This window comes from Bos indicus, chromosome 5 (genome assembly GCF_029378745.1).
Source record: "Bos indicus isolate NIAB-ARS_2022 breed Sahiwal x Tharparkar chromosome 5, NIAB-ARS_B.indTharparkar_mat_pri_1.0, whole genome shotgun sequence".
Taxonomy (NCBI): Eukaryota; Metazoa; Chordata; class Mammalia; order Artiodactyla; family Bovidae; genus Bos; species Bos indicus.
Window position 1 is genome coordinate 113,422,891 of NC_091764.1, and position 27,883 is coordinate 113,450,773.

Genomic DNA, 27,883 nt, shown 5'->3' on the forward strand with positions numbered 1-27,883 from the left:
GCCCTTCCACGCGTTGTTTCTTTCTGGAATGCCTTTCCAGCCCCCTCACACTGAGAACTCCTATCTATTCTTCACTTCGGATCCAGACTTATGTGAGTTGGAATTCCGGCTCTAATAAGACCGATGAACATTTCTGGGCCTCAGATCTCTCATCTGCAAGATGGGCTGCTAGCTCTTCTTCTGCAGGGCTGCAGGGAGAGGTCAACGGGTCTCCGGTTGAACAACATCGGAGCCTGCAGCCTTTTGGGAGCCCCCACCACAGCTGTGCTAAGAAGACGGTGATTCCACCGTGGGTGCCCTCTGTGAGTCATTGCCAAGCCCATCTTGCTCTCATTTCGTCTATGGTGGAAGGTTACCCAAGAAGCAGACGTTGCAGGGGACCATGGATTCCCTGCTAGTGCAGATGCCGAAGAATGTACGTTGGGGGGGAGGTCTGCAGGGGAGGACCCGAGGCTCCTTTGTCTCCCTGAGAGGCAGTTCGTGACTCAGGCTCCAGCTGCCTGTGGGAGGGACCGGACGCGCGCGCGCTCCTGAGGTCGCGAGGGAGCGGTGGGGGAGGAGGGGGGAGTTGGGAGGTGGCGCTGGGTGCTGGAGCTCAGCTTCCCTTCTCTAACCCGCGTGCACGTAACCAAGGTGCAAGTCCGGAGCTGCCCACCGTGACCTTAGCGCGGAAACAGACCCAGAGAGGACAGTGTTCGGCGGAGGTCATCCCGCGCCTCCACCCTGGACAGGTGCGCTCTGCCCCGCCAGCCTGCCGGTTCCTAGGACATAGCTCTGAGGTCAGCTCCGAGCGCGGAGCGCCGAGCCGGAGGAGGGGGACAGAGCGGGGGAGGCCATCTCTCCCCAAAGTCGGGGCCAAGCCCCTGCATTTGGTCCCCTCCCGGCTCGGGTCGAGGTCCTCGGGCCTCGTTTGAGGACAGGGACCGCGCGTGAGCGCGGCGGTCCGGAGTTTGGAGTCTACACGTGATCTCGGTGCCTTGCTGCTACACGACCTCCCGTATTCCCTGCAGGTGGGCCTTGAACCCACCCCTTCTACCAGCTCCTGGCCCCGCCCCTTTCCTGCTACCCCAAGGCTTGGGGTTCCTCGGCCCCACCTCCCTCCTTGACCCCGCCCTCGTCACGCCTCTGGCCCTGGCCCCACCCCCTTCCTCCCGCAGCCCGGCCTTCCGGTGCCCGAACGCAGGCGGTCCAGGTGCCCCGGGTCTCGCTGACCGCAGGAGCCGCCGACATAGACTTTCACCTGCGCCAGAGTCGTCGGCACCGTCCTGGATCCATGCAGGACGCCCGGGGCTGGTCCTCAGATTCTCTGCAGCTCAGGGAAGTGAAGAGATGCTCAAGAGGCCCGGTGGGCCCCGGGAACCCATGCAGAGTCCCCCGAAGAGTACGAGCCAGAACACAGGCGTCTGTGTCCTCCTGGCTTCTCCTCGATTCTCCGTGTGACCCTGGGCAGTTGTTCCTACCACCCACCCCCCTGCAACCCCCCTTCCCCACCCCCAGGTCTGGATCAGGCAGCTGGGGAGCCGGCAGAGAGGGGAGAGAGGTCAGATTTCGGTTCTCGGTAAGGGAGAATTTGGCCTGAGTCACTGACAACAGAGAAGATGGGATTGGGCTCCCACCTTGTGCCCAGGGGAGGGCTAAAGGGTCTGGAGGTGACAGAAAGGGTGAGACCGAGCAACGGAGCTGAAGGAGCGCGTGCTCCCAGAGGTGGGTGCCCCTGGGTGCCACCGGGCGGGAGTGGCCACAGGGAAGGTTCTGACAGCCTCACCTGGCACTCAGCGGCCGTGTGCCCAAAGTCTCCAGCCCCTTCCCCTGCCCCGACTTCTCTGCACCTTTGCACGCAGCTCCCTGGGCCAGGAATGCCCTTTCTCTGCTCTGTTCCAGCAAGACAGCTCTGCAGGACTCAGGGCATATCTCCTACTCTCCAAAGCACTCTAAATGCTGAATTATCACACACAAACACACCGCTGTCCCTTCTCCGTGCCCCCACCGCACCTGCTTGGGGCATTCCCTGGCTCTGGCCGGGATCACCCTGTCCTGTTGTGTCCCGCTGTCTCTCCCACTGGAGTAGGACCTAATGGCGGGGTCTGAGGCTGACCTCCTGGCACTGACCAGCATGGTCCTGGCACAACACAGGCATGCTGGGATCTGGGATCAACGGGGGCAGTAAACAGATGACAGTGGGAGATGGGAGCGGTAACTCCTGAGACCAGCGCCTCAGGCCAGCTCTGGGAAACTCACATGGGGCGGGGGCAGAATTTCTGAGGGTTGGGGGGCTCTGGGCAGAAAAGTATCTGCATCCCAGGGAAGGAAGTCAGTAGAGGCACTCATGAGGTGGAGCCCCTACTTGCCAAATGGCCTCTTTAATCTTGGACAGTTGGTTGGCCCGCAGGTTCCGTTTTGCATGTAGCAGACAGGACCCAAGAGATGCCACAGCTTCTAAAGGCAAGGGCTGTGTGAGACCATCCCTGCTGAGACAGAGGGAGGTTAGGGGTCACGTCCCTCCTCCTGGCCTCACCAGCTGGGCCTCCCCACCCCCACCTTGAGCCAGGAGCCAGGGCTGCCAGGCAGGAAGTGAGAGGTGCCTGCAGGAAGCCCCAGGAGGAACTGAGACTTCAGCCAGCCCCGCCCCCACCTGCAGGGCCCTGGGGACCTTGGGGACACCTGACCCTGCACCAGGAAAATCTAGCCAGAAACAGGCTGGGGAAGGGGGGCTACTTCCCTGGGTTCCGATCTGAAGAAGCAGCTTTGCCAGTCTATCTTGGATCCTTCTTACTGCAGAAAGAGACCAGTTGAGGAGGGAAATCTTTGAGTCGAGATGAAAATAAAGAGCAAAGCCTGGAACCAATGCCTGGAGTCTGCAGCTCCCGGTCTGCTCCTGGGACCTTCTGGCCAGAGGGTGCCCAGGTCTAGCCCAGCTCCCCCACTGCTGATTGTATCTTGGGCCAGGTCCCTCCACCTCTCTGGGCCTTTTCTTTCCTATCTGCAAAATGAGCCATATAATCCCTGCTCAGAAACATGAACTGGTCCAGATTTTCAGGAAAGCAGTTTGACCAAAAGGGCTCTAAAAAAGGTCAAGGCCTTTTTAAAGCAACAACTCTCCTTCCAGGAAACAGAGACTCAGTGTCCTCATCTGTATACTGGAGGTGAGGAGTGGGGATCCTCTAGGTTCCCTTCCAGTCCTTGGAGGGCCACAGGCCAGGAGGAGAGCTTTGCATCCAACCCCCACCTCCGTTTTTCAGAAAAGCAAACTGAGACTGGACTAGGGGTTCAGTGGGGACACAGTGGTGCCAGAGGTTTGCATGTCTGGGCCCCAGGGGGCTGCACCCACTTGTGTCACCGCCAGGGCCCACCCCCTGGCTGTGGTAGCAAAGGTGGGGAGGGAGACGGGGGTGGCCGAGAACAGCTCAGGCTCCCCCAACTCTGAGAGGCAGAGAAATGGAAAGTTGGGCCCATTCTGGGCCTGCCCCGACCCTCCTGCCTACAGCCCTCACCCTGACCTCACCTCAGCCACCTGGTGGCTGGGGGGATGGGGGGAGGCATCTGAGATGTGTTCAGGATGGAGAGAAGAGACTCAGATGTGGCTGTCCGGTTCTGGGGGGCGCCAAACGGCGCAAGCCACTGACTATCTTCTGAGCTGGGAAAGGGCTGGGCTGGAAGGGCAGGTGTCTACTGGGCAGCTCTGATGGGCAGGTCAGGAACAGATGGACAGAGAGCTGATGCATGGAAAAGAGCATGGTCAAGGTGGGAGTCCTCTGGCAGTCCAGGGGTTACAACTCCAAACTCTCACTGACAAGGGCATGGGCTCCATCTCTGGTCAGGAACTAAGATCCCACAAGGCGTGCAGCATGGCCCAAAGAAGAGAAAATAATATGGTCAAGAGCCTACAGAGGGGACAACATGGTGCTCAGAATACCGTCTTCTGACTTCCCAATCCCTCGCCCCTTCCAAAGGTGCTAAACTGTGACAAAGTCCAAGGCCACAGTCCAGGACAGAGTCCAGGTCAGGAGGATCTAGCCCTCCTGATCGCAGGAGGTTTGGCAGGAAAGCCAGTAGCTGACTGAGTGCACAGCGTGGTCCAGAACTGGAAGGGAGGGTCTTGATTCCAGGCCCCAGGGCAGGGGCACCACGGTCAGAGGAACAGTTCCACTGGGATGGTGGATGCCTGACTTGGGGAGGACAGGCCACAGAGCGAAGGGCACTCAAAGGACATCAGGTCCAGCTGGTTCAAGGCCACAGGCCTGCCCTGGCCTCCTAACTAAGGCGCCTCCTGCAGGTCCTGGGCCCCGCCCTGTATACAGCGCTGTGTGCCCCAGAGGCCGCTAGCACTCCAGGTGGGCTCATGCCACTGTCAGCATGCCACCAGTGTGCAATTGCAGTCCAGCCCCACAGGCTCCAGACTTCCTCCCAAGCATGAGCCTGGGGCTCTGGAAGCTGCCACCAGGGCAAAAATGGCATCACAGATCTTAGCAGATAGGCCAAGCTCAGGGGTGACCCTAGGATACAGATACCCAAGAACCAGCACAATTCCGGCTATTTCTTAAACCCATCTTGTTCTAAATCCCAAAGCAAACCGGTCAGTTGGTTACTCACTGCTGCCATTTGCATCGGTTTAAAAGCGGGACAGCTCCGAGAGCAAGTATTAAATACAACCCAGTACAAATTAAGCATCCTCCTACTCAATGCTTTCCTAGATTCATTCTGGTTTATGGTGGTTTCCCCAGCTTAAAGGAAAACTCTACTCAGAGTATCCCAACCACTCAAAAAGCACAGAGCTCAGCCATGACCTTTGAGGACTAGGACAGATGGTATGAGTTTATTTTGTGTATTTGTGCTCACTCAGATCAGATCAGTCTCTCAGTTGTGTCCGACTCTTTGCGACCCCATGGAATGTAACCCACCAGGCTCCTCTGTCCATGGGATTCTCCAGGCAAGAGTACTGGAGTGGGTTGCCATTTCCTCCTCCAGGGGATCTTCCCAACCCAGGGATCAAATCCGCCTCCTTAATGTCTCCTGCATTAGATTCTTTACCGCTAGCGCCACCTGGGCAGCCCAGTCTGAGTTTAAGCCAATGCTAACATGCGGTACAATGCCATGCAGTCCAAACCCTGTGGTCTGGGTGCCTGTAGCTCTGCAGGGTTAGCTGGGGAGCAGGTGGGCTCCCAGAAGGGACAGTGGGCACCGGAGTGAAGAACTGAATTCGGCCTCCAAGTCCGGCTGGTGGCCCATAGAGAGGGTGGGGGCCACCTCCTGCCCTCCTCGGTGGCTACTGTAGCTCAGGCCCGGCAGTCTTGGTGGTCACCAGCTCAGTGGAACCCAGTTCTGTGGCTGGCACAGGGACGCTGTGGGTAGGTGGGGTGGCCGCTGGGTCTTCACTGGGCAGAAGCCAGATGGGAGCCGTGGCATCCAGGGTTCCGGGGGAGAGTGTGGTGTCAACATCCAGGGACTCTGGGGTGGGGGTGGGGGGTTGCGGGTGGTGCAGGGTCAGGATTGGCTCGCAGCCGTCCCCACCCACTGTTCTAGAAGCCTCCCTGGTGGGACAGCCCTCTGACTGATGGGAGAGAAGTCAGTTGATAAAGCCCCACTGGTGGGATGGGGTGGGGTGGCACATGATGGGCCCTCAGGATGGGAAGTTGCTAGAGCTGGTTGGCAAAATGCCAGTGCTGACAGAGGGCAAGGAGAGGTGGGAACCAGTCTGGCTGTCCCAGAGAGAGGGTAGGATAGGCCACTCCCCCCCCAACCCTCAACTGGGCTCCCCAGCCTTGGGTTTCTTCCTCACACAGGTCTGGGACATTAGAGCTGTGTCCCTCGCCTGGACTGGGGTCTCTGGCCGGACTATTTCTCTCCATTCGGCCTTGCCTCCTTCACACCATCCCTACCCCTTCACCCACCCCTCCTCGGACCCCTCAAGGGCCACGCTTCCCCTCCGACGGCCCCCAACCCTCTCCAGTCCCCTAGACGAGGAACTTACTGTCTGGGCCTCCGTCCGGGGCCTCCGGGACCTCCGCGGCCTCCGGAGCCTCGGGGACCACCGCCGCGCCCGGCTGCCGCCGCCGGCGCTTCCAGGTCACCAGCCCGAGCAGGGCCAGGGCCAGCGCAAGGCCCAGCAGCGCGGGGGCTCCGAAGAGCAGCGCAGGGAGCGGCAGCGCCGCTTCGGCCTCCGCGGGGGTCCCCGGGCCCGCCGACTCCTGCGGCTGCAGCGCCGTCCCGGGCGCCAGGCTGCTCGGGTCGCCTGCTGGAGGGGACGGGCAGGGGGAGCAGGGGGCGGAGGGAAGGGGGGTGTGGGGAGGGGGAGGGCCGGAGGAAGGTGAGGCTGGGCCGCGGAAGAGGGGGACGGCCGGGCGGGGCAGCGCAGGCCGAGGGGGCGAGAGAGGGCCGTGAGGGCCACGCGCCGACGGCTGGGCCCCCTCCAGGCCCCCGGCTCACATTCCCCACCCCACCTTGCCAGTTAACCCGAGGCCCCCGCCCCCTCCCCACGTCCTGGGACAGGGCGGCGGCGGGTGGGTGGGGAGGGCATGCCTGCGACTCCGAGCATCACCCTCCTTCCCGCTCCAGGGCTGCCCCGTGCGCGCGCGCCATGCGTCGGCGCGGCTCGACTCTTACCCAGTCTAGGCCCCGTCGTCCGGAGGAGACTGCAGGCCACACAGTTGCGGACCAGCGGGTCGAAGCACTGGGTCTGCAGGCACTGCGTGGGTGCCGGCCGGTCCTTGCCCCGCAGGCTTCTCCGCCCTCGCTGCATGCTGCCAGAGCCTCTAGCCTTCTGCGCGCACCCCCGCCGCCGCCGGGACCAAGTCTGGGCTCTGCTGCCCCGCGGGGAGGAAACCGGGCGGGGCGCCACCCACCCCGCCCCAGCCCGCCCTCCTGCCTGCTGGAGTGGGACCACTCTTAGCCCGTGGACCAGCACCCCAGACCCTCTGTGGTTTCTCCATTCAACCATCACCCCTAGACAGCCATGGGGCGGGCCCTATTCTGGGTGCTGAAATCAGGCTGGGACTGAGACCCAGGGGCTTGATCTTGGGGCACAGAGATGGGCCCCTTAAGCAGGACACAGAGCTCTGGGGTGGCGTCCCCAAGGCCAGCCTGTAGTCCCAGGCCATCCTCTCCAGTCCTCTTCCCCTTCCTGCCTCCTCCTTCAGGGAGCCCTCCTGTCCTTCTCAGGCAGCGCTGGTCAGTTTGTCAAACACAACCGGGGCGCCCACATTGTCCCAGGCCCCCTGGGGGACTCCCACACCAGGAGGTGGCAATGGGGGAGGCAGTGCCTCTCCACCACAGCATCACTGAAGGTGATCCCCACGGAGGGGACAGGGAAACTTCATGGACAGGGCAACTTTATGGACAGAACGAGCAGGTGTTTGCTAGATGGAGTGAGGTCCACTGGAGCAGGCAGTTAAACAAAGGCCTTCCACCAAATCCAAAGGCCAGGTAGTGCTGGGACCAGAGGGCGGGGCTGGGTCTTTGACTGAGAGAAGCCACGACTCTGGCTGCAAGGGCACTGGGGAGCCATGGAGGGCTTTCAGCAGGAAGTGTCCCAGTCAGACCTGCCTGTTAAACACTGGCTGGAATGGAGTGCGTAGATAGGGTGGTCCAGGGAGCTCAGTCTCTAGCTCTCAAGCAAGAGGAAGACTCAGACCAACCAATAAATAGATAGACAGACCAAGGCCCAGCAGGCGGTAGGCAGCCCACCCACCTTGACTTCTTTTTCCCAGGGCTGTGTGTGTTCAGGCTGCTCACCCTTGTGTCTCATCGAGGCCCCTCCTGTCTGTCTCTTGTGTTTGGGGCAGCCCCACCTGACTCTCACCTGTGTCTCTCGGACCGAATCTCAGGCAGACACACAAGCCCCCTTGGCCTTCCTGGACAGATGCTGGACCCCCTACTTGGAGCGGCGGGGGGCCAGGGCTAGCAGAAAGCCTCAGGAAGGAGCATGGACTTGGTGCCCTCGTGGTGGGCCTACCAGACCCCGAAGCACTCAGGGCTGGAGGTGCACAGAGGAAAGAGTAACTGTCCAGGGGGCAGGGAGGGGGCTCAGGGCCAGGACTAGATCTTTAGCGGCTGAAGCAGGAGGGAAACCTTCCAGACAGAAGGTGGGACGGACAAGTTCACAAGCAAGAGAGGGGCAAGGGGAAGCTTGCCCTGGGGACCAGCTTGGCTGCTGCCTTGGGGGTCCAAGGCTGCGGATGGGCAGGGCCAGGCCTCGCCCCGCAGGCCCTGGGGGAGTGAGGAGCCCCAGGAGGTACTAGAGTGGGTGGGATTCTCTGAGCTGTGCCTTCGACGGGACCCTCTGCCTGCTGCTGTGCAGCTGCAGCCTGGCCAGGGTGGGCAACGCAGCAAGGAGGCTGGCACCATAGCCCAGGGCCGGGGAATGAGCCAGCAGTTGTTTCAGAGGAAAGAGGGACGTGATGGAATGAGGGGAGCAGGGCTAGGCCCCCCCCCAGGTTTCTTGCTCTGGAAACCCTGAGACAGCCGGCCTGCAGGAGCCCGGGGCCCACTGCCTCTCCGTCCCCTGCCCATGGGCCAGCAACTCTGTGGCAGGAAGGTGTAGGCGGTGGGGCAACTGCAAAGGAGAAGTGGGTCTGGGGTGGGGGTGTGGGTGTGAGTGTGGGTGTGTGTTGAGCGGGTAGGGGAGCCAGGAGCCTGCACAGGAGTCAGGGCAGGGCAGGCCCTCCTAGAGGGCAGAGGGGCGGGGGCAAGACAAGAAGACTGGGTCCCCCTCCCCACCCCATCACTACTGATGCCGCTCTTACCTGTTAGCTGTGGGACAGCCGAGCCCTTAATAGCATTGGGCATCTCTTCTAACCTCTGTGTGTGCGTGCTCTTGGCGACCCCATGGACTGTAGCCTGCCAGGCTCCTCCGTCCTTGGAATTTCCCAGGCAAGAATGCTGGAGTGGGTTGCCATGCCCTCCTCCATCCAGGGGCTCTTCCTGACCCAGGGATCGAACCTGCATCTCTTGTGTCTCCTGCCTTGGCGGGCTTGTTCTTTACCTCTGTGCCACCTGGGCAGCCCCTTCTTTGAAGCTGGGTGCCGGACAACTGGGCAGGGGGAGCTGAGTCTCAGGAACCTGGGGGAGAACCTATGCCTGGGGGATGGGAGGGCCAGGTCTGGGGTCGTGTACACAAGCCACCCCTGCACGGGCGGCCCTGGGCCTCTGTCTTCCTGCAGCCGCTCTGACCCTGGCGGAGAGCAGAGGAGGTGACCGGCAGGGCCTCGGGCCATTCGGGGAGAGTGGCGCCTGGTGGTGCAGGCCTCCTGGAAGGAAAGAGGTCCTCGCTGGACACACAGGCTTCCCGGGCGCCTCCTGCGTGCCCGCAGGGGCCTGACTCCAAACCTTTTCACTTTTGCTTCCTAAATAGGGAAGCCGGGAGACCTTGAATCTCTGTTTGGATGACTTAGGGGTTAAGAAATTTCGGGACTTTCCTGGTAGGCCAGTGGTTGAGACTCTGAGCTTCCACTGTAGGGGGCACGGGGTTGAATTTCTGGTTAGGGAACTAAGATCCTACATGCTATGTGCTGCCAAAAAAAAAAAAAGAGAAATTTCACCATCAGACCATATGGTAGAAGTTTATTCCTCAATGTATTTTTTCATATCCTCTGAAGTCAATTTATTACTTTTTAAAATTCACCATCTGTATCACTTTTTAACTGTGAGATTTGACCAAGAGGGAGGGTTAAGTTTCTAAAATCAAATGTGGTTCAAGCAAATGTCCCCTGTGCTCTTGACAGTTTTTACTTTAACTTGGTATCATTACTCTATGTATGCACAAGTAGAAAATTAGGGACTTTGTTGCTGAAAAACCCTTCTAATTGAATGTATTAGTGTTCTCAAGTTTTAATTCACCGAGTTTTTTTTTTTTAATGATTAATTTGAATCTGTCAGGGAAAACAGAGTCTCCTTTGATCTGTCCCCCAAAATACCCCCCAAAACACCCTCCCCATGGTTCTGACACAGGTGCTATCATGATGTCATTTTTTTTCAGATGGGGAAATAGGGACTGTGAGGGGCAGAGGGATGACCCTGCACCTACGGGGGTTGGAGGGGGGTGCGGCTCTGGCTGGGGTCTGTGTCCAGCTGAGCATGAAGTGTGGCCTGTGCCCTTCAAGCCTCAAGGACAGGGTGGGGAAGTGAGGACATTCTGCCTGGTGGATAAGCTCAGTGTCAGGGGTGTGGAGAGGGGAGGCCCCAGGGGCAGAGAGGCCCAGCCCCCAGATCTGGATGTGAAAGTGCTCTGAGACCTGGGATGCCTGTGTTCTTTACTTAAAAATTAGTTTTATTTGTAATTTTGTGACTAATATCTGAACATGTTCTCATGAAAAAAACCCTCATACAATACCGAAGTCGATGAGTAAGAAGGGGCATTTCTCTGCCGCTCCCCAGAGGGGGTGTGTTTTCACTTTGTTGAAGCCTTTCATCCCAGTGTTATTTTTATGCCTTTACATTCTCGTGTACAATCAGGTTTTGTGTTTCATAGAGAGAGGGGCCACGGGCTGTGATGGCCTGTCGGTCTGAGTGCTTGTGTTGGCTCTCTAGTGTCATCTTCTTTTTTGGGGCCAAACCACATAACATGCAAGGTCTTAGTTTTCTGACCCGGGATCCAATCTAGGTCCTGGCAGTGAAGGCGTGGAGCCCTAACCACTGGACCACCGGGGAATTCTGTCTCACTCCATCTCATTTTGTCACAGCGGCCAGGGCCCCCAGAGTCGAGATTCCCTTTACCTTTCTTTATTTTGGGGCTGCACCAGGTCTTCTCTACTGTGAGAGGCTTCCTCTAGTTGCGGTATGCGGGCTTCTCACTGCGGCGGCTTCTCTTTTTTGTGGAGCAAGGGCTCAGTACTTGTGGGACGCAGGCTTAGTTACTCCTTGGCGTGTAGAATCTTCCTGGACCAGGGATTGAACCCATGTCTCTTGCCTTGACGTGGGGATTCCTATCCACTGTGCCTTCAGGGAAAGCCCTCCTTTGCTTTTCTCATGTATTGGGTTGGCTAAAAAGTTTAGTTCAAACTTTTGGCCAACAGATGTCATTTTAGCTCTGACATCCAAGACACTGCCAGAAAGTCTCCTTTCCCACCAGGGAGAATGGGAAGGGTGTGATGTGGGGCCTCTGGACATGGGGAAGTGTTGGGAGAGGCAGGGAGGTCAGCTCAAAGTCCTGGTGAGGCCAGAGGTCCCTGGGACCCCTCTCCCCTTGAATCCAAGTTACACAAGGTGAGACCTTGGAACAGAGGGACAGAGGTGGGAGTGCTCCCTGAGGCTGCCTGTCCAGGAAGCAGTTAGGAAGTCCTCGCCCAGGCTCCCAGGCCCCTCTGCCTATCCTCAAGGCCCCATCCCTCCCCCCGCTACCAATCACACACGTGCAGCCCCAGCAGATCTCTCAGCCTGGCCCCAGGCTGGGGGGTGTGGGCCTCCATGTGAGGTCCGAAAGGAGACCCGGCCCCTCAGCCTCACAGGGAGAGGAGGCCCGCACCCTCTGGGGCCAGGCCTACAGGTACGTAAGGTGGACAGAGATGCTGAGACTTGGCGGGTGGGGCAGACGGGGAGCAGGACCACCACCCAAGGGGCCAGCTGTCCCCAGGCCTCATTCAGGGCACCACCCAGGAGGGACCGGGGATGTACCATGGGTCAAGCAGTGTTCTAGGTTCTGGGGCAATAGCAGGGAACCACAGAGACACAGACCCAACAGTGAGACCACAGAGGAGGCGAGGAGGTGAGACATGCTAGGGAGGAAATGTCAGGAGCGCAGGGCGGCCGGGAGGGCCGGAGCCTTGGCGACCTTGGAACAGGAGGACAGAGGTCCGAGTGACCCTGAGGATGTCTGGGGAGGAGCGGGCGAGGCCCGGGGACCAACGGGCCGCAGCAACCAGGGAGACGGCGGGGTGCATGCCCACCGTGGCCTGGCCCTGTGCCCCCTGCCTTGACCTGTGGGGGAGGTGGTGGCCTCGAGATCCTTTGCAGAGAACAAAGCAAGCTCAGGAGGAGGGATGAGCCAGGCAGCCCCGGGCCCTAAGCCTTCCTGCCACCGCCCCTCCATAGCACTTCTGCCGGTTGATGACATCGGCGGTGGGCGGGGGTGGGGGGTCTAGTCCAGCACAGAGGAGGACCGAGAGCTGGGGTCCCCTCTCAGCCTGGCCGGGCAAGGCTGTTACCCAGTCAGACCAAGCACCCGCTACATGTTAGCTGCAGAGGCCCCCCCAGATGTCTCTGGCACCGCCCCCCCCCCCCGACACCACAGGTCATGGGCACCAGGGATGGCCACGCGCTGTCCCGCCCAGAGCAGCTGTTCAGGGACCCCAGCCCCATCCCTAGGGTCACACTCGATTGGGCCTCACAGCTTCGGGGTGCAGCGAGCTCCGCAGCCCACCCCCTCAGCCTCCCCAGGCCTCGCCCCGTGCCCCATGTCTGTGAGAAGTCCTTTCACAATGATTCTCTGCTTGCACGCTTGCAGCCCCAGGGGAGACTGAGCGGGGCGGGGGTGGCGGGGGAGGGGTTAGGTGAGCAGGCATCTTCTGGAAAGGGTCCCTTTGAGCTGGAGTCCTTCCAGGTAGGCCTGGCCCGGCACCCGGTGTGTTTGGGGAGGGACATCCCGCAGCGGGGCTTTAGTTCAATCACCTCCTGCGCTCATCTCACCCTCCACACCCCTGGGCACAGCCAGCCAACCACTCCCCCCGCAACCCCTGGGGCCACCATCTGCGGAGGGCGTGGAGGGCCAGACCCTGGCAGGTGCGGTGCCTGGCCCTTGGGTTTCTCTGAGCCTCTCGAGGACCTCGCCAGGCTGCGGGGCCCGGGGGTGGGAAGTGAGCCACCCCAGGTCATGCTGCAGGTTGGCCGCAGACCCCGAGGCAGTGGGACGCAAAGGCCGGGTCCTTTCCCACTGCATCACTTCCCCTCTGTGGCCAGGCTGCTCTGTCTTAGCCACAGCCCCAGGCCGCCCCTGCCTCTGCTCGCTGAGGGGTGGCAGAGACGCAGGTGCCAGGCTCGGAGCCCCCTCCTGGGCTGGGAGGGGAAATAGTGTCAGCCCGGGCCCGGGATGCCTGGGTCTGGGTTGCCTTCTACAGAGAGCCTGAGACCCTGGGGCCTGGGCTCGAGGGCTGCCCGCAACCAGGTGGCCTGAAGACCCAAAGAAACCTGTGCCCCTGAGCGTGCCCTGCCCCTCTGGCAGCCTCAATGCCTCACCCTCGTGGTGTGGGGCCCCGATGCCCCCCTCCCTCCCCTGTGTTCTCAGGGAGCATGGAGCCTCAGGCTGCCCACTGCCTTGGACCTGCTGCCCAGGGGTCCATGCCCACCATCAGTAACCACCTCCGACGTGACCGCCTGTGACTGTGGCCAGCCTGAGGTCTTTGAATAGCTTTGAGGTTTTTTTTGTTTGTTTAACATCACAGCTTCTCGCTCTCGGTCCTCACAAGCGGTTGGAAGAGAGGCATCAGTTAGCCTGACCCCAAGCTACAGACGAGGAAACGCAGGCACATCGAGCATGAGAGTCAAGGGCAGCCTTTCCCATCTCCCTCCCTGGCACCAGGCACCTGTGCTGGGCACCACAGGGGCGTCAATACAGGCCCTCCTTCACTTCCCTCCGTCACACCGGCTCCCAGACAGGGTCGCTGACCTCCACTCGCTGGCTGGCTCCCGGGCCTGAGGGCTCAGCTCCGCTGTGAGGCAGAGGCAGGGTTCCAGGGTTCCGGGGCCCCCTCTGAGCTCGCTGGAGCCTTGACAGCATGGAGCTCCCCCAGCATTTGGAAGGCTCCCAGGTCCTCGGCTGGAAAATGTGATGCCATTTCTCTTGTTAAATGGCACCAGGTGGCGAAGAAAATGTGGCACAGGCACCAGAGAGAGAGAGAGGGAGAGAGAGCCCCGTGTTGGCTGGGGGCGGGGAGGGGGTATGGAGGACCCTATTTGACTCCATCCCAGATGTGGCAGGCAGGGCGTACCCACACCCCTGCTCGCTCCTGCTTGGACACCTCGGCCCGTCACCCTCCGCTCCCCTCCAGCAGCCCTGCGGGGCCCCAACCTTTATGGCCCAGGCTCCGAGGGGCTGAAGACAAGGCTGGTTTCTAGGACCCCAGGTCCTTCTGGGAAGCTGACCTCCTGAGCCTCAGCTGATCCTGTCCATCCCCGCGGAGACCCACTCCCCACCTCGGCACAGAAGGGGGCCTCCCTCCCCAGATGCGGAGGGAGTTCTGGGCTGGAGCCCCAGGCTCCTACCCTGCTCCCCGCCCTCCCCTCCACGAGGCCTGCCCGCCCCTGTGCTAACGGGCCCCAGCAGGTGGGAATGGCTCTTCAGGGCGCTTTCTCTGGCACAAGGCCCGCGTGTCCACCATTTCTGGGTTCTCACTGCCCAGTAGACATGACCACACCTCTGTTCAATGATTGGGCGCACAAGAGAACCAGAGAGAAAAAGCAGAGCACTGGGCCCAGGGCTGGGCTCTGCCTTCGATTACCTGTGTGGCTGTGGGTATGCCTCTGATGACAACAGTCTCGGTTTCATTAAATGTAAAATGGGGAAACACTGTCAACTTCACACAGGTCTGCGGGGAGGGCGGGTGGCAGGAGCGACTGTGAGAAGCGCTCGGTAAAGCATGAAGCTCTGCGGAGGTCGGGGTGACGTCTGAGACCTGAACCGAAATCACCGCAGCTGAGGTTCTCGATGGGGGGTTGCCTGGAAGACCAGCCAGGCCTCGGCAAACTTTACTGAGCAAGCACAGGGGTGGAGAGGAGCCCAGGGAGAGGAGAAAGGTGGGTCCCACCCTCATGACTCCTGCACCGAGGTTCAGGTTGGCCCATCCGTCAGTGAAGTGCGTGAGCTGCGGCTGCCATGGCGACATCAAAACAGAGGCCCTGCGGCGTTGGCACTGCCCAGGGCATCAAGCAGGGCCCGTCCTGAGGCCTGAGGATGGAGGGGGGCTGGGAGGGCACTGGCATGCTCCAAGGAAACCAGGACCTAGCTCTCTTCCTCTCCCACCAGACCTCCTCCTCACCCAAGCTCCCACGGGAGCGTCCAGCTGGCCACAGGGGCATGGCTGCAGCTCACACCTGGCTGCCAGGGTTTCTGCAGCCTCATTCAGCATGGCCACAGATTCTAATTAGACCCCGAGAAGAAGGAAAGCGGCCGTCTTCACACAGTCTCTCGCGGCCAGCCCAGAAACCCGCCCTCGGTCAGGCTCTCTCACTCAAGACTTCATGGTGTAATTCCTGGATGTGCACCAGCTTTATAACTTAGCTCTGCGTGATTTCACATAATAGTTCAAGTGTTCGTGGAGTGCTTACCTGGCGCCGTGCAAGCATTCACACATTTATTATGAAATACGTGGAGCACAAACAAGCGCAGGAGTAACACAATACACCTCAGGCGCCTCACCTTTACCACCATGTCCCTCAACCCTTACGACGCCAGCAAGGTAAGCTGAACAATCTCCATCTAACACCTGGAGAAACTGAGGCTCCGCAGGTCCCATAAGAATGGCAAGGCCAGGATGTGCTGTCGGACTAGGCTCATCGAGTTCAAGCTCCCACTGCCCAACTCTTTTTAAAATATTTATTTATTTGGCTGCACCGGGTCTTAGTTGAGGCACGAAGGGTCTTTAGTTGTGACATGTAGGATCTGGTTCCCTGACCAGGGGTCGAATCCAGGCCCTCGGCACTGGGAGCGCAGTCTTGGCCACTGGACCACCACGGAAGTCCTTACCCACTCTGACTCTTAACTGTTTGGAGTCAGTTTCCTCATCTACAAAATCAAAGTGGTGGATGAGTTCAGTGATGTTCAAACTTTTAGCCATGGACCCTTTGTTCAAACGAAGTCTCGAGAGGAAAGACGTCAGATGGATGAAGACTTGGGGCTCTGCTGGGGTGGGCATGAGAGGGGTGGGGGGCCGGAATCTGACCAGCTGGACTGTCCCCACTGCCTCCCCGGCACTTCCTGTTGGAACACGAGGACTCTGGGCCCTGAGGGAACTGCCCGATGACCCAGGCCTTCCAAGCCTTGGCACCGTCTCCAGCAACAGTGACTGTCAGCCTGGGCACCCAGCCGTAGGGGAGGGTGGCCGGGGGCTGGGGGCCTCACAGGTCCTCCAGGGAGGGGTTCTCGGAGCCCCTCATCAGGGACAGCAGGTTCAGGGCCGAGACGCCGGGCACGTGGCCCGCGCAGATCTGCAGCAGGCGGACCAGGCGCTGCGCCATGGCGGCACGGAAGTCTTCTATCTGCAGAGGAGGAGACAGGACCCCGGTGAGGCGGTGGCCAGAGGGGAGCTGGGAGCGGAGACACGGGGGCAGCCATAGGCACTGCTGCCCCCAGGGCCACCCCCTGTCCGCGCCACACCTCACCGAGCAGCTTCCAACCACCTCAGCTTATGGAAACCCTTCAGACACCCTCCAGGGACACCAGAGACGCTGACCCCTACTCCAGAAGAAACGAAGGCTCAGCAGGCGGGGCTGGCGGGGTCAGCGACACCGTCCAGAGGCATGGTGGGCAACTGTCAAGCTGGGGTCTGAACCAGGGCTACTCCCAACCAATGCTGAGGCGGCACCCCCTGGGATGTCTCTGAGACAGACACGCCCAGGTTGGAAAGGAGGGGTGGGGAGAGTGGTCCTCACGGAGGACAGGGAGGTGCCATCAACAGATGGTCCCTACCCGGAAGGGCTAGTGGGCCCAGAGGAGCCGTGGGATTAGGCAGAGGTAATCAGACTGTATGATGTGAGAGTTGCACTATAAGGAAAGCTGAGCACCGAAGAATTGATGCTTTTGAACTGTGGTGTTGGAGAAGACTCTTGAGAGTCCCTTGGACTGCAAGGAGATCCAACCAGTCCATCCTAAAGGAGGTCAGTCCTGGGTGTTCATTGGAAGGACTGATGTTGAAGCTGAAACTCCAAGACTTTGGCCACCTGATGCAGAGCTGACTCATTTGAAAAGACCCTGATGCTGGGAAAGACTGAGGGCAGGAGGAGAAGGGGACGACAGAGGATAAGAGGATGGCATCACTGACACAATGGACATGGGTTTGGATGGACTCCAGGAGTTGGTGATGGACAGGGAGGCCTGGCGTGCTGCGGTTCATGGGGTCAGAAAGAGTTGGACACGACTGAGAGACTGAACTGAACTGAATCAGACTGTGCGAAGGCCCCAGCTGGCATGGGCGAATGAGCTGCTCCAGAAAGGTAGAAGAATAAACGGTGATGCTCAGATGGCGTCCCCCGACCAATAAGTGGCCTCAGAGAACCTCCTCCTCCTCTTCCTGTTCCCTCTCTAACTGGGGAAAGGGCGCCACCATCCGCCCAGTCACCCAAGCTAGAGCCGGGACATCCTAAAGGCCCCCCTGCTCTTACTCTACCTTGTCACCTGTGAGTCCTGGGTTCCAAGTCCAGGGGCGACATCTCAGTCCTCACACACTGGCCTCATTCTCAGCGGGGTCTCCTCTTAGTGGAGTCTGAGGCAGCTGCTGCCTCCCTGGCAGGCCATTTCTCCCTGGCTCCTGGGACCCACCGGCCCCCAGCTTTTCCTCCCACCTCTCAGGTCGCTCCCTGCTCTGTGTAACACCTCACGACTGGGGCGGGGGTGGGGAGCAGGGGGTGGGGCTTCTCAGGCTGAAAACTCCAGAGTTGACTCTGACTCTTCTTCCTCTCCTGTCTCACAGGCAGGCCATCCACACACCTGTAGCCCAACCCTGGAAACACCCAGCATCAGAGACCATCCCAACTCCCCCTTCCCTGGCCACCAGAGCCCAGACCACTCTGAACCCAGTCCCCAGGCCCCTCTCCCTATTTCTGCCCTTGCGTCCCTTCAGTCTACTCTTCTCCCAACAGCTGGAGGGGACCCATTCAAAACCCAAGTCGGGCTGCGGCCCTCCCTGGCCCCATACCCCTCCGCTGCCCCAGTCTAACTCAGAGGGAAAGCCAGCATGCCTTTACTGCGACCCACAGAGCCCTGCTGTCTGGCCCAGTGTCAGTCCCCCGGCTCTGCTCCAGGCGCCCATGGCTCCCTGTGGACCCTGAACACGGCAGGCAGCGTCCAAACTCAGGGCCTCTGCACCTGCAGTTTCTCCAGCCTTGTGGGCTTTTCCACCAGGAGGCGCCTCCCTTATGTCTTCACTTAAAGGTCAGATTTTTAGGGAGTCCCTTCACCCCCTATTTAAATCCTGTTGCTTTACCACCACCTGACATGTCACATCACCATGCCCTAACACATCACGCACTCTACTTCCTTACCGTGTTTCCTCCACTAGAACAGGATTGGGAGTGTTAACACTGCTTTGTTCTATGCTGCCTCCCGAGAGCCGAGAACAACACTGGACAGGCTGTAGGTTATGTTAAGAAATATCTGTTAAAGAAACCCTCTGGGCTTTGTGGCCTTGGCCTCCGAACAGTCCCTCCAAATGGCAGCTGCTCTCACTCAGGCTCCACGGTCTGCTTCCTGCAGCCTTGTCCCCGGCCTCCTGCCTCTGGCTGGGCCTCCTCCCATCCACACACCTTACTCCAGAGACGTGACCCCCAGAGAGCTGAGCCCATTGTGACTGCCCCGATGCCGATGGGAAGGAACGGGTGGACTCACTGCCTGGCTTCCAAAGCCCTGCGGATCCTCCTGCCACAGCAGGTGTGACGTGCGGTCTATTTCCCTCCATTGAGGGGCAGGGCCAATGTCAGAGGCATCTGGTTCTCAGGGACTCGCACAGGGCCTAGTAGCAGAGCTGGAAAATAACTGCCCTGGGTGAATCCTGCACCTCCCTGGGTGTGTTTCCTGTCCTGTAAAACGGGGCCAGTGTTTCTTGCCATGCAAAAGCCTCAAAACACGATGAGGCTCCAGCTCATGACGTGGGGGAAAGTGCCCCGGACAGGACCGCACAGGTACCAGGCACGCTGGCTGTCCAAACACTGGGTACATCGGATGAGAGGATGCCAGGCTTAGGTTCTCAGCCCGCCGGCTCCAGGCTGGAAATAGGAAGTCAGCCACAAACCTTTTCTTGGTGGTTCAGATGGTAAAGAATCTGCCTGCCAATGCAGGAGACCCAAGTTTAATCCCTGGGTTGGGAAGATCCCCTGGAGTAGGGCATGGCAACCCACTCCAGTATTCTTGCCTGTAGAATTCCATGGACAGAGGAGCCTGGCGGACTACCGTCCATGGGGTCGCAGCAGAGTCAGACACAACTGAGCGACTACTGTTCTCAGGCTAGAGGGCAACACAGGACCTGGTACAGCCTGCCACCTCCTGGCCGCACGCAGAACTGCACCACCACGCACCCGTCTGCTGTGGATTGCCATTCCCCTTGAGAGCTAAGAAAAGGAAGGCCGTGCGAGTTATCAGTGTGTGTGTGTGTGTGTGTGTGTGTGTGTGTGTGTGTTGAGGGGAGGGGCTGACTTGTTCAAAGCCATGCAGGCAGCCCGCTAAGCCAGGAAAGAGTCAGCGGCACACCAACCTGGCTCTTCTGCTGACTTACTCGCTGTGTGACTGTGAGCGTGCCGCCTCTCCTGTTGTGAGCAAAGCCAGCAAGGACGGGCACCTCAGGGTGCCTCAGGTCCTACCTGTGAGGTCAGAGCCTTGGTCAAGTCGGGGTTCTTAAAACAGTGATCAGATGTGAAACACAGACCTGTGGCAGAGCAGTATGTGCATCTTAAGCAACACACTGAGTAAGAGGCCCTGCTGCTGCTAAGTCGCTTCAGTCGTGTCCGACCCTGTGCGACCCCATAGACGGCAGCCCACCAGGCTCCTCCATCCCTGGGATTCTCCAGGCAAGAACACTGGAGTGGGTTGCCATTTCCTTCTCCAATGCGTGTGAAAAGTGAAAGTGAAGTCACTCAGTCGTGTCCGACTCTTAGCGACCCCATGGACTGCAGCCCACCAGGCTCCTCCGTCCATGGGATTTTCCAGGCAAGAGTACTGGAGTGGGGTGCCGTTGCCTTCTCCAAAGAGGCCCTAGAACAGGTCTAACAGCTTCTGCAGAATCGCAGAAGCTCATGGGGTCCACCGCGTCCCCACAGGACGTGCCAGTGTCTGCTGCTTCTGTTGCTAACAATCACAGGCTCTGCTAACACTACTGTTGCCTCCCATCTACATTCATAATGTTAAATTCCTCCTAGAGGTTAGTGAAAACAGAAGTAATTTTTTTTCTTGTCCAAAGCCACAACTCCCCTGAATTCTTCTCCCTTCAGAATAGAGGGGTCCATAGACCCTGAAATGCTTCTCCCTTCAGACCAGAGAGGTCCATAGACCCCGGCGTCAGCACTTCTGGTCTAGATGGTGAGGACGGACCACACGCTGACTCAGCTCCTTCTGCACCACATCACTTGGCCTTTGGGGACAGGCATAAGACCCAGAACAGAAACACAAATCTTTAAAATGAACCTCAAAACCAGTAAACCTAACTTATATGGGGAAAGAGTCAGAAAAAGAACGGATACATGTATACCTGAATCACTTTGCTGTACACTGAAACAACACAGCACTGTAAATCAATATACTCCAGTATAAAAAATAAACAGACAGAACCCTAAAGCAACTGAGCGGGTCTGGTGTGCAGGTGGGGCAGCCCAGGACCCGGGAGCCCTCAGCAGACCCCCAGAGGGAGCAGAATCAACTCTTGCCGAGAACCCTTTAGCAAAATGTCTTCAGGCTCCACACTACACACAGAGAGGCTGGAGAGCAAAACTCATCAGCAAAGCAGAAATCTGCTGTACCACCCTCACAGCTAGGATTCAGCTTGTGAGAAACCCCAGGAGAAGCGAGTCAGGGCAGAACCAACATCACATGTATCTATTCAGCCATCCATCCACCTACCCACCCAACTTCCACCCTTGCTGCCTGCTGGACCCCCTGCCCCAGGCTGGGAGCAGACAAGGTCTGCGATCCAGGGAGGTAAGGGGGAATGGAGGGCATCCTGACTGCTGGTTAATGAGACAGACAGGATGCCTGGCCTCACAGCTCTTACATCCCGGCAGGAAAAGTGAGATATTAACAGGGACCCATAGACACACACACACAAGACTTGGTCATGAGTACAGAGAAAAATGTCAAAGCATTGGCACCTGGTGCACAAACGGAACTCAAGATGTCACCCTACTTTACAGGGGTGCACCCAAGGCTCACGGTGACCCACCCACAGACAGTGAGTGGAAAAGCCAGGATTCCAACGAGGATCTGGCCTCCACATCAGGAGCCCCTTTGCTCGGGTACTCATGATCCTCCAAGAAGCACCCCGCCATGCCCTCTGTGTTCTGACTGTGCCATCCCATGGCCCACGTGAGCAGGTCCTCACCTCTAGGTCACAGAAGAGCAGGGGGCTCCGGTAGGTGTGGGCCAGCTTGACCACGGTGTTCCGGTGGATGCTGCAGTGGCTGTCCCGCCCAGCTGCAAAGAAGCCACGCCGGTCACCTCCACCTCATGGCTATGATGGAGGAGGCACTGGGCCCAGGAGGTCACGTCCCCTCTCTGGGCCACAGTTTCTACCTTCTTTTCAGGGCAGTCAAGATCATCAGATCAGAAAACAGGCTAAAGGGACTTGATAGAGTCGGAATAAACCCATGAGTTTCCTCGTCTATGAAATGAGGAGCATAACAGCACCTACTCTGCTGAGTTACTAGAGAAAGCCCGTGAGCGAATACAGAGAAGTGACCTGGCATTCACTTCTCCACCAAAGCTTACTGAGAATAATGGGAGCCAGGCCCTTCACGCCAGGAGCTCGCAGTGCAGCTGGGGGAGGCGGGCAGACACACCATCAGTGTAGGCAGAAGGGTGAGGAGTCTGACAGAGGCCTGCATGGACACCCCGAGGGCCCAGACAGCAGGGCTGGTCAGGAAGGTGTCCCCCAGGGGGCAGAAAATGGGGGTCAGGCACATAAAAAGGAGGAAAAAGTATTTATGAGAAGCCACATGGTATAATCATTAAAGGCGTGGGCCCTGGAACATGACCAGCTAAGTATGAATTCTGCTCTACCACTGTCTAGCTATGGAGCCTTGGACGAGTTACCTAACCTCATGACCAGCTTCCTTCGCTGTAAAAGAGAAACAACAGTACCTACCTCAATAGTACTTTTTGTGAAAATTAAGTGATACAGAAACAAAGCACTTCGACAGAGTCTGGTCTATAGTGAGTACTCAATATAGGTTAGCTATATTTTTTTAGGTTTTTTTTTTTTAATGTGGATCATTTTTAAAGTTTCTATTGAATTTGTTACAATATTGTTCCTGTCTTATGTTTTGGTTCTTTGGCCAGATGGCATGTGGGATCTTAGCTGCCTGACCAGGGACTGAAGCCTCACCCCCTGCACTGGAAGGCAAATTCTTACCCACTCGAGTGCCAGGGAAGTCCCCGAGGTTAGCTACTATTATTTTCACTGTTAACATTACAGAGTCTCGGAGAACTATCTGAAGAAGAGTAACAGGAGATGAGCCACCAGGCACCCCAGGGCAATGATCTCGGCAGAATTAACCTGGCAGAACGATCAGCTCCGACTTGCTTTATGGAGACAGACAGCAGTCAGATTCCAAAGCCCACGGCCTCCCCATCACCCAGGCTGCCTCTGCACGGAGTCTACCACGGGCGCACGCACGGCAGCAGGCAGGGGAGGCACTCACCCCCCGTGGCGAGGAAGGCCACCTTCCCCAGGAAGAAGGCTGCGTCCAGGTGGCACAGGGACTCCTCCACGCTCTGCAGGCTGGGGCGGCCAGGCCAGGGCAAGAAAACAAGCAGAGGACATACCTCACAACAGAGAAGGCAGAAGAAACCCCCACGCCTCTGATCCCAGAGAGGCCAGGGCATAAGACGAGGGTGACGGGAGACAGCCCTGGAGGAACACTTTGTCCTTTTGTAGCTTTAAACTGCTTCTAATTACAAAGTGAGTCAAGTCTGTGAAATGATCAAATAGTAAATACTGGTGTACAAGTAAAAAGTAAAACTCCCTGTCTCCAGCACCACCTCTAGTTTTAACTCCCCAGAGATGACTGCCACAATAGTTTGGGGTGTGATTCTTCTGGAATTTTCTTCATATGCAAATCCAGACAGTGATATGTATAAGCAGCCAGTTAGGTCTAATTGGGTTCGATGTCTCTGTTACATTCTTTGGAATGACCACACTGTACCCCAAACTAACTGCCTGCCCTGTGGTGGACATTTAAATGGTCTCTACTTTTTCACCTTCACAAAGAGCGCTGCATGAATATTGTTTCCTACGTCTCCTACTAAGCAGATGTTTCTGTAGAACAGACGCTGGAAGTAGAAGGGCTGTCTTTTTAAGTATGTGTCTTTTTAAAGTGTGGATAACTATTGCTGAATTGCTTTCCAGTAAAATGACAGCTATTTTAAGTCATATCAGTTGTATGAAAACACTCTTTTCCTCTAAACAAGGGCACCTTGACCTGCTGGGTTGAGGCTTTCACTCACTGGTGTCCAGGGAGTGATGAAAGACTGTTGTCTTCCAGGCCAAAAGCCATCTCAGTAGGGCTTCATGAATGAACAAGGCCTGAGACCAACAGCCCTATGGCGCAGACGGTTCTCCGGTGTCCCTTCTGGTAAACAGAGAGGCCTCACCCAAACAGCAGCAGACCTGTGAGCCAAGGGAGCCCACAGCAGGTCTCAGCCCTTTCTTGCCCCACCTGGGCCTAAGTCCCTGCTGACTGGTTCCCAGCGGTCAGGTCGTGTGGTCTGGACCCAATCCTTGTGTCTGCTGTCTCCGTGCCCCCCGGTTTTCAGGCGTTTCTCCCACAGCCTTCCCTTATCCCCCACCACAGGACTAGGTATCTGCCCTGGTTTCTGTGCTGGACCCTGTGTCCTCAGCCAGCTGTCTCCAGGAAGGAGGGGAGACCTTCCACCTGTATTCCCTAGATCGGCTGCAGTCCTGACCCCAGGGCTGCCAGCACGGTGGGGAGGCCAGGCCAGGCCACAGGCATGAACATCACCCATGCTGCCACTGCCCCAGCCCTAGAGTGGACTGGGCTCTGAGCCCGCGCAGGCCTGGACGGTCCTCCGCACATGCTGTGCTCCTGCCTTTACACCAGCCCTCCACCTGGGACATCGCTCACGGTCACCCTTGCCTGGCTAACGCCTCCTCACCTCTCAGGTGGTTTTTAACTGACTCATTGCCGTGTGTGGCTTCTGTGCTCTCAGTTCCCCGACCAGGGACTGAACCCAGGCCCCCACAGTGAAAGCGTTGAGTCTTAACCACTGAACCGCCAGGTAATTCCCTCCGGTGTCTATGTAGATGTCACCTCCGCCAGGAAGTCTAGCTTGACCTAAGTCCTCAGAGGCAGAGGTCTTGTCCAGGCTCTCACAGTCCCAGGCTTCCCCCTTTGACAGTACACTTCACAGGTACTGTAAGTGTCTGTTCAAAAGTCTAGATTCTCCCCTAACAGACCTTGTTCTCAAGGTCCGTCTCACTCACATCTGTGCTGCTCTCAGGAAGGCAGAGTGGCCCCAGCGAGCATTAGACAAATGACAGGTGACACCGCTGGCATGTGTCAGCGTCTTCTAAACATCTGGCGTTGGCGCTGGCTCCTCCCTCCTCACCGTCTAGGCTGCCCCCAGACAGCCTCTCCCATTCTCCTCTCCTTCCCTTGACAAGTGAGGCCACCATCCCAGCACAGCCCTAAGGCGCCCCTGAGCACTGACAGCCCCATCCCCTGGCTCTCACCTGAGTTTGCTGTGCAGGTTGACCACGAACACAATCAAGTCAATTCGGGGCCGATTCACGCTGCACGGCAGAGGGAGGGACCTTGCTAAGTGGCTGAAAAACAAGAGATTGCAGGACTCAAGGTACATGTGCCCACATCACAATGACCGTTCACACGCTACCCTTTGTAGGGGAAGAGGCTGTAAAAAGCTCCTCCCCTATTCACCTGAAGCTTCTATGTGTGTTTTAAAAATATTTATTTATTTGGCTGTGCCAAGTCTTAGTTGTGGCACGCAGAATCTTCGATCTTTGTTGCTGTATGTGGGATCTGTGTTGCTGTATGTGGGATCTGTGTTGCTGTATGTGGGATCTGCGTTGCTGTATGTGGGATCTGTGTTGCTGTATGTGGGATCTGTGTTGCTGTATGTGGGATCTGCGTTGCTGTATGTGGGATCTGTGTTGCTGTATGTGGGATCTGTGTTGCTGTATGTGGGATCTTTGCATCCTGCAGGAATTTTTTTTTCTTAGTTGTGGCTTGTGGGATCTAATCCCCGACCAGGGATCAAACCCGACCCCCCTGCATTAGGAGCATGGGGCTTTAGCCACTGTACCACCAGGGAAGCCCCCACAGGAAGCTTTTGTGGGCAAGACTCCTCAAGTGAGCACAGAGGCAGGGCAGAGCTGTTCTTATTCAGATTACCCCTGCTTTACTCTCCCTGCCAGAAAGTTTAGTAACTGCTTTGGCAAGACGGGGTTTGGGATATAAGATGGCATCTAGCCATCTATCCTGAATGCTGGGAGGGAGGCCAGGCTCAGAAGGGGAGGGGAAGGTGTTAGACTATGAAGTTTAGGGGTTAAGACTGAAGCCCTTTGGAGTGAGATAGAAGTGGGTTTAAATCCCAGTCTGTCAACTATCAGCTGTGTGACACTGGGAAGTCACCCTCAACATTCTTGTAAGTACCTGGTCTCAGATTGTCAAATACCCACCTGAAGCGTTTTTTTTTTTTTTGAATCCTCTATTTCTGCCCATTTCCATTTATTCCTATTACTCATCTGCCCCTACCCCTCAGCTTCTAATTCAAGAATACCAAAAAGTATAGAAAATATAACAAAAGTTAAAACACACACACACACTCCTAAAAGTTCAGTTACCTAAAAATTACTACTATTAGTGTTAGAACATTTTTCTAACTATCTTTCCATGTACAAATGTATACACATTCAGACACTAGACTATGGTAGATGGAATCTAGAAACAGGGTAATAGGATTTCCTTTTTTAGTAATGATTTCCATCTTGCTCAAGGAAGGCAATTTGGTCCACATTTTCCTTTAACTCTGATGCCAATTATTTTTAATCTTTTCCTATTTCTGAGCTACGGGATTGAGTTTATCGGTGATTGTGTTTGGTGTTCTATAGCCTACGAGCCTGGTAAGACAGGTGGGGCACAGATGGACCCATAAACAATCTTTATCTCGAGGGAAAGACGATGTTCCCGCTAGGAAAGGGCATTTCCAATTCCCATAAAGGAAATACCCTTTAGATTTGGATCATTCAACACAGACCCTTGGAGTTTGTCTTTCAATCAGGGAGAATGACACCCACATATACTCAGTCACTTGACTCCTGCCAGCAGCTGTTTCTACTCCCTATCAGCTAGAAAAATGAAAGCAAAATATACTTTAGTCATCTTTTCTCCAAATTTGGGAAGTATCTGAGTAACTGTTCTGGGCCAAGTACTGCTCAAGGCAGTGGGGCTTCTTCACCAGTCAGTAAAAGTGAAAGTCCCTGCCCTCAAGGGGCTAACCTCGGGGTGCCTCGGGGCGGCAGACTGGAAACAAACAAATATGTGAATAAGGAAATTTCTTTTTTTTTTTTGAACAAGCTCTGGACAGTTTTATTAAAGAAAAATTGTACATGGTTTACTTTTCACCAGTCTGTTCTGGCATGCTTCTAATATCAGAATCACCTGGATCAATGATAGCCAGTGTGCATACTCTGTAATATTTTCCACATGCTGTGCCCGATTCAATATTATTGCCACTGTAGTGATGGACATCAGTTTTGGCCAACGTGGCATAATATGGAAATTTCTTTATAGTGACAAGTGCTAGAGGGAAACAGAAAAACTGGCGTGACAGAGGATGCTTTACACGGGGACAGATCACGCGTCAGGACGGAGACTCCGAGCGGTGGGTCAAAATTCGCCCCACCTGCGTCGGCCTCTCTGACCTTCCGCTCCACCCCTCCCCGCTCTCCCAAGCCAGCGATTGGACATCTCCAGGGCAGGCTACTTACACCTTCAGCTCCGAGGTGCAGTCCGCCTTGAGCATCGAATCGGCCAGTTGCTGCAGAAGAGCATCCTCCGTGCCCACCAGCTGCCCAGAGAGAGAAGGCGGCCAATGGACCTCTGGATACAGCAGCCCCGCCGCTGGGCCCGGACGGCCGCGATCCCGGGATTCTGGTTGTAGCGCGCGAGGCACTTTTTACCGAGGGGACTACGGCAGGCATTGGTGAGGGTCTGAGGTTTGCATCCGCTCCGGTTCCGCTCACTACCCGCCCCGCTCGCCCCCGAACCCTCCCTGGAACAGCCTGGTTTCTACCGGAGGCCTGACACGGATACAGGGGGAAAACCACAACCGCGTCTTAGACCGCCTGCATCCACCCTGCGCGCGGGCTCCCGGCCCAGCCGCTCCACCAATCGGAAACTCAGAAAGAGCACTTATTGGTGGAGACATCCCACGGCGTCAAGAGGGCAGCGAACTCTGATTGATTCAGAGAGAGGCTCTCCCGCCCACCACACTCCCGCCGGAGCAGCCCGGGCCAGAATCTCAGAGAGCCACAGAGGGCCTGGCCGCTGAAGCGCGGCCCAGGAGGAAAGGCGGGCGCGGGAATCCGGGCTGCTGACGCCTACCAAGATGGTGGCCGTGTTCAGGCCAGGCAGCTTGTCCAGCGGCCGTAACGCCGACATCCCCGGTGACTGACGGAACTGCGGGTCGCAGGGTGCGCGCCGGGCTTTCAAACAGCCCTCCGGCCCGGCCCTTGTGCGTAACCGCGGGTCACGTGACACCGTCTGGGCGGGGCTTCCTGTGGGGCGGGGCCGGGCAGGGCCTTCTTAAAGGAGACACTACCGCTGGGGGATAGCCGATTAACACGGAGAAGGCAGTGGCAACTTACTCCAGTACTCTTGCTTGGAAAATCCCATGGACGAAGGAGCCTGGTAGGCTGCAGTCCATGGGGTCTCGAAGAGTCGGACACTTACTGAGCGACTTCACTTTCACTTTTCACTTAAATGCATCGGAGAAGGAAATGGC

At 57.4% G+C, this 27,883-nt stretch overlaps 2 protein-coding genes across 4 annotated transcripts; both read right to left on the reverse strand.

Moving 5' to 3' along the window:
* Positions 1–4,783: 4,783 nt before the first annotated feature.
* Positions 4,784–6,785, reverse strand: TNFRSF13C (TNF receptor superfamily member 13C). 3 transcript variants are annotated; one of them, XM_070790504.1, is made up of 3 exons: positions 6,601–6,785; positions 5,969–6,229; positions 4,784–5,445 (listed from the first exon to the last, which is right to left on the reverse strand). In XM_070790504.1, the coding sequence occupies exons 1-3, from the start codon at positions 6,734–6,736 to the stop codon at positions 5,264–5,266; spliced, it is 579 nt and encodes a 192-aa protein (XP_070646605.1). In that variant the 5' UTR covers positions 6,737–6,785; the 3' UTR covers positions 4,784–5,263. The 3 variants fall into 3 exon arrangements, with proteins under 3 accessions (XP_070646605.1, XP_019815722.2, XP_070646604.1); XM_019960163.2 differs by having other exon boundaries at positions 5,969–6,232; XM_070790503.1 differs by having other exon boundaries at positions 5,969–6,310.
* An 8,718-nt stretch (positions 6,786–15,503) lies between these two features.
* On the reverse strand, positions 15,504–27,636 carry CENPM (centromere protein M). The gene is made up of 6 exons (XM_019961899.2): positions 27,484–27,636; positions 26,868–26,947; positions 24,591–24,683; positions 22,540–22,619; positions 21,222–21,313; positions 15,504–16,179 (listed from the first exon to the last, which is right to left on the reverse strand). The coding sequence occupies exons 1-6, from the start codon at positions 27,538–27,540 to the stop codon at positions 16,039–16,041; spliced, it is 543 nt and encodes a 180-aa protein (XP_019817458.1). The 5' UTR covers positions 27,541–27,636; the 3' UTR covers positions 15,504–16,038.
* Between the last annotated feature and the right edge of the window lie 247 nt (positions 27,637–27,883).